A 6,210-nucleotide genomic window follows, 5' to 3' on the forward strand; every position below is an offset into this window, starting at 1 on the left:
GAAACAACAAAGAACAAACTTTACTCATGAGGAGTTCTGACAAGTGTAAGCTTCTTCTCAGGTCTTCAGTAACTTCCATATAATGCATGCAGGCTCTCCCCACTTCCTCCCTGAAGAGAAACCTGTCAGCATTTTTATGAGTTAAAGATTAAAGGGCCTATATTCAATACTAAAAGTCTTTTTATAACTTCAGAAAATGCCCAGGAACCTTGCATATGTTCTCAAACACAAATGAGAGCACTGCATTCACATGTGTAGTATTGTACCTAGAGATGTTTGAAAACAATGAAAGCCAAGTCACAAAATGCTTTAAATGCCAAGGTGACTTTAATTTCATGGTGTTCAGCCCTTCCTTAATTTCCTGAAGGTTTTGCAAAGTACCTTTTCTTCAAACCTGTTTTAATTACCAACTGCAATAAAGAAAATAAAAAGAACAGAAGTTCTCTTCTAATTTTAATTTATTTTCTTTCACCATCCTATGTCTTTTAAAATGCTCTCCAATTTCTGACAGAAATACAGAAAGTGATTTTTTCCCCTCCTTTTTTTGTAGTTTGATAGTCTGTATTTATCCAGTCACAAGGTATTTCATAGCAGTTCCAGACTGGCAAATAAAAACAGGAAGGGAAAAATAAAATTAAAAAAGAAAAAAGATTTTAGTCTGCATTTTTAATGTCTAGTTAATAAAAGGAAAGAAAGAGGAAAATACATGAAGACACCAAACCCTTGACATTTGATTCTGAGTATTTTCAACACCAATGAATATACGGGATATTAAAAGCAAAACCAAATAAGAGCTTGAAAACATTTGGTGTTCTTCTTCAATCACAAAAAGGGCCACTTTTGATGTGATAAATGTAGCCAGGGTATACAATGAAAAGACTTGAATTCAAACATGTCCATAATGGTAAATCAGTTCTTGAGTGGAGTACATTTTCCCCATGAATAGGAGCTGGTAGTCATACATCTGTTTGCTTCAATCCTTCCATGGGAGGTATCAGTCTCATGCAAGGCAGCATTATCTCACTTTAATTACTATGGAAACTGGCTGTGCATGGCTGCAACTGTAGGCACCGGGTCCAAACAGGGTTCTCTTTATTTTTTTCCATCTGGGCTGCCTGGATAATCTTGTAATAAGCCGTGTTACATAAAAGAGTATTCTTTATTCTCAAAGAGGCAATACACTTTTCAGATTTCAGTGTTTCAGAAACAGATTCCAGTTGATACTCAGTTCTTCTGCTGTGTGGAGTTTTGAGTACCTATTATAGCTTGAATAACCTGATTGAGAAGAATCAAAGCTTGGTTTTGGTTTCCTTCTCCCCTCCCCTCAAGTATTACTATTTAATTGTGGCCGCTTCACATGCAGTCAGGGCTTTTCTTGGGAAGTGGAAAAAGTGTGTGTGAATTCTCTTTGCATGGGAAAGATGTATTGCCAACACCAGCAGACAGAATTGGGACCAGTGAAAGGTGGAGTGATACCAATGATATCCATTTATGCTTTTTCTTTACGGATTTGCCAGCCCAACTGGGTCACACACCAGCTTTCACCCAGCGGAGGTATCAAGAAGGTGTGTAGTGGTGGGGAAGCCTAATGTAAAAGTGGAGTAGAGGAAAATGATAAAACCCCTTCTGTTTTAGAATGGTTTTAAATGCACATCTTGAGCTGTAAGTGTGCCTTAATCTAACAAGGCCTTAAAAAATGTTCAAACCCCTCAAAACCAACCTCCTTCTGAGTGCTTTAATTTCACCATCTCCATCTTCATCTGTACATGGATTGTAGGGGAAGTAGCTGTTTTACTGAGACAACTTTGGGGTTTGTCTGTGCCACTGGAACACCTAGAGCAGTTCCTGAGGGTATGGCTTTGAGATCTTGTCTCTTTTTATAGGAGGCCTGTATGAAGCTTAGAAGATTGTCTAGTCTGATCTAGTGGAAGGTTTCTTGCCTGTGGCAGGGGGGCTAGCACCAGATATCTGTAAGGTTCCTTCCAACCCAAAACATTATGTTCCTATGTTTCTATAATTCTAAGATGGTATTGTGTAGCTATACCTTGATGCCATGGTCATCTCTAGGCTTTGTGTTGTTCACACAAGTCTGACCAGACTAGCTGTCCATCTTGATTTGAATTGTTGCCCCTTACAGCTCAACTGTGCTCCCTGACCAATCTGTATGACAGCCTGTGTCATCCAAAATGAGTTTAGTCATCTGCACAAACAAAACATTGACTTGATGGCTCTCTGCTCCCACTCCTAGAGCCAGATAGAATGAACCTCTTTGACCTCCTGGGCATATCAGATCTGTTCAATGTCAGTTATGGCTTTCTAGAGCAGTGAATGCAAAAAAACGTATACCGTTGACATGTTATTACCTTGAAGGATTATACTTTCAGCAAAATTCCAGAAAATAGTTTATCTATGGTGTATTATCTGTTACACCTACATTTGAATTTCAGTACACATCAGTTCATGAGCAGAAACAACTTCAGAGAGAACAGGGACAGCATTTATCATGTTGTGCTGTTTACCACTGGAAAGAAAACAGAAGAGCATTCCTATTCTGTTATACCTATATTCACTTTGTCACATTACAGTCTCCTGATGGATAGCTCTGCTTGTTGCTTTTTCAAGCCTTTGTCCACACACACAGGTAAAATGACTCATCACAAAGGCAGTACTATTGACGGTGCCAGTTAGCCTTTTGGTTACTTCGGGGACCAATTCGGTCTTTCTTGTCCTTCATCTTACATTTTGAGCAGAAGCTTTCTTTTTCCTGGGTGCTTATGCATTGGCATAGCAAAAAGAGGGTGAGAGGTTTTAGAGAACCCTGCCAATATTAATCCCCACCACTGCAATTTCCTCTTCTGTGGTGCTGAGTATGACCCATTTCCCTCAAGGACACTGAGACCTCCCGCCTGGAGACTGGCTCCCAGTCAATGTTTAGGGTTGATGCTTCTGATTCCCGTGTTGGACTGGTGATCAGATATGATCCCTGGCCTATTTTTTCTGCCATGAACAGAGATGTAGAATAGGCTAAAAGTAAATAGTGTTGTAGCTCATTTCTTAATATCTTATTTAGCTTTATAGGCATGGGAAAGGGTAGAAAGGACAAGAGGTAGGGTCACACGCTTTTTTTTTTTTTACGAAACTTGCAAGCTAAATAAAAGGATTTGGTACTCCTCAGAGTATTTCCTGATGTGTTTCTGATATGTTTCCTCACACTTTGTTGATTTTTTTCTGCCTTGTGGAAACAAATCAGTGTAGAATCCATGTGTGCACAGATGTGAAGGGGAATTCTGTTGCCCCCCTTCTCTGTCTCTCTAACGCAGAGGACAGAAATCAGAGAAAAAAACATTCAAGAGAATAAGTGAACGGCAGCAATACCAACACAGCAGGAGAGCTGAGGGGTGGGTAGCAGCAGGCAGAACAAGAGAGGGCAGATACAGACATCAGAGAAGGAAGACACATCCGGGAGCAGCTTTGAAAGAAGGATTTTGTTAAGATTTAACAAGTTAATCGCTGCATGTTAATTACTGTTAATGAAAAGATTAAAAATAATAAAAGCAATTTATCTCATTCCAAGATAATTAGCCTTAATAACTTGTTTGTACAAGCATTTATACAGCATATAGAAAGAGATTTTCATGGGAATCCGCCCAACATCTGTGTCTGCATAGTGTTTGTATCAGCAGTGGGTTTTTGTAAACTGTCTGGCAGATGTGGGATCATCAGCTTTGCTGAGACTTTAACAGGGTTCCAGAGATCTGAGCACCAAATTATTCTGATTTTCTGTCAGGTTTGCAGGTGCTCATGTTTCTGAAAATGAGGATCATCTCTCTTTATTCTCCCTTATGTATGTAAGCTGCATTAGTCTTGCTCTAAGTTTTGGGAAACTGAGGAGACCTTAAGGGACTTCATCAGGATGATTACAGAATCACTGGGATTGGGATCTGCCTTCCTGGCACCTGTGGCAAGCTTTATGCAGCTTTCCAATCCTGCATGGCTCATGCGTACCACAAATTTGAGCAATAATATTCTTCTGATAGTACTGATAAGTGGCATCAATTCCCTTTGTTATTGTTGTGAAGTGATTTAGCTGGTGTGTAATTCAGTTTCTTTACACACAAGGAAAAGTTAATATAGCACTTACTGCTGCTTGTATTCAGTCATTACAGCAGTCAGTCAAATCACTGGCAACCTGAGGGGTACAAGTGTGAAATGGCAGGGATTTCTCATCCAGGTGTCTTGAGCAATTGAGCTATCTACAGAGAAGCCTTGCTGAGTAAAAAAGGGCAGAATATCATTAACATCATTACGGCCCTTATAACATTGAATGAATGATAAAGGTGTTGAGGAGGGTAATGAGTCTAGATGAGTGTCACCTGTGGAAATTTCTTATTTAATAGCTCTGCTCAAATCATTCATTTGTTGATGGCTCTGACTTGCGCATTTGTTGCTGGCTACTGCAGGAGAATTGGACAGTCCAAGCAGTCTAAGCAAGCGCTGGCTACCACTTTGACTATTCCCCTGCATTTAGGTCTTCCACACATGAAAGGGGTGCAGCCTTCTTCCAGCTGTCCTCCTTCAAGTGCAAATGTCTCCAATGTCAGCAGCATATGGGACTGTCTATAACAAGCTGGGCACTTACTTTCCTAGTTTCTGCAGGCTGTGCTGAACGAGCTGCAGCAGCAGCATGTGGTTAAGCTGATGCAGGGCATGGTCTTTGTCCTAAGAAGGCTCGTCAGAGTTATTCTCTTGCAAATTGTTTCTAGGTGGAGATGTCATCTGCTGCACCTGGATAAGTGGGGTGGAAGCCTCTTAAAAGTTGATGATGAGGGGTAGGGTTAGCTGGAGTGAGCAGAATGAGGAGGCTTAGGGCAGTGGTTGTTCTGCCATCCCTGTGGTGTTATGAGGATGCTTACCTTAGGTCCTTTGCTCAATCTCTGCTGCGGTTCCTAGGTTTCATCTTCTGGGGTACTGCTGCAGCTCAGGCATTTGGTGGAGTTTTGGTGATCCTGATGTTCAAGAACTACAGATATTTGTTTCAGGAGTCTTACTTGTCTCTCCCTGGTTGGTTGTCTCTTGCAACTGCAATTATATTGCTGCCTGCTGGAGTTTTGGCTGTCTCTATCTCTGTTAAGTGTTCCCGCAATCAGCAAGGGACTCTCATGTACTTGCTGCTGCTCCTTCTTTGCCTAGAAATGTCTTCAGCAGCTCTGGCACGTTCCTACTGTGTTAGGAGTGCTTCTCAGCTGGAAAGTGTTATGGGTCACCTTATTCACCAGCACAATTGGACATGCTCCCAGGATCCTGGAAACAGTGCTGTGGATGTGATACAGAGGAAGCTGCAGTGTTGTGGGGTCCACAACTACACAGACTGGCTAGAGACATCATCTTCTTCTTGGTATCATCCAACTTGCGTCCCTGAAAGCTGCTGTAAGGGGAAATATTCTCACTGCAGGGGAGACTTGGGCCATGTGGAGCAGCTTTCTGAGGAAGGCTGTCTAAAGAAGCTGGAAGGCCAGTTGTGTTTTGCCATGCTGTACATTTTTTGGTTTTGCACTGTGCTAAGCGTCTTGGAGCTCTTGGCCGGCATCAGCAATGGCATCCTCATGAGACACCAGCCATTCCATGAACTCCGTATTCTGGACTCATATACCTTCTTACAGGACTACAGGTGCTAGCTGCTTTGCTAGACCTGCTGCAAGTTTCCTCAGCTTTTTACTACTTCATGGTTGCATTGGAAGACAATAAAAAAAAAAAAAAAAAAAAGGCATGTAAATGAAACTGAAACTGTTGATCACTGCTGGATATTTTTTTCTTTAATGTTGTGACATTAGATCAGTTCTCCCACAGATTTTTTTTTTTTTTTTTCAAGAAGCATTCTGCATCTGAAGATCTTCCAGAGACAGGTCTTCAGCATGTGCAGACACAAAACTACTGTATGTGAGTGCAGGGGAAGCAGTAAGAACAGGCATATCTGTCTCAGGGCAACTTATGTTGAGGCCATGATCTGAACTTTTGGACTGAGTCTAAACTGTAATAGAATCTTGGACAGCAATTAATGTGCAGATTCTTCCAAACTTGTGTTGAAAGCTTTGTTTTTTTCTGTAAGAAGCCCTTTAGATCAAGTTTCATATTTGTTTTTCTTGTTCCAATGCTGGTTTAAGAAATACCTTATTCTTCAGTGAAAATCCATGTCAGGTTTTCAAGTGTCAT

General features: G+C 41.1%; 1 protein-coding gene across 1 annotated transcript; it reads left to right on the forward strand.

Annotated features, from left to right (window-relative positions):
• Positions 1 to 4,839: 4,839 nt before the first annotated feature.
• Positions 4,840 to 5,757, forward strand: LOC134563570 (tetraspanin-3-like). Its single transcript, XM_063421594.1, has one exon. The coding sequence runs from the start codon at positions 4,854 to 4,856 to the stop codon at positions 5,673 to 5,675; it is 822 nt and encodes a 273-aa protein (XP_063277664.1). The 5' UTR covers positions 4,840 to 4,853; the 3' UTR covers positions 5,676 to 5,757.
• Positions 5,758 to 6,210: the final 453 nt, after the last annotated feature.

Source organism: Prinia subflava, chromosome Z, assembly GCF_021018805.1.
Source record: "Prinia subflava isolate CZ2003 ecotype Zambia chromosome Z, Cam_Psub_1.2, whole genome shotgun sequence".
Classification (NCBI taxonomy): domain Eukaryota; kingdom Metazoa; phylum Chordata; class Aves; order Passeriformes; family Cisticolidae; genus Prinia; species Prinia subflava.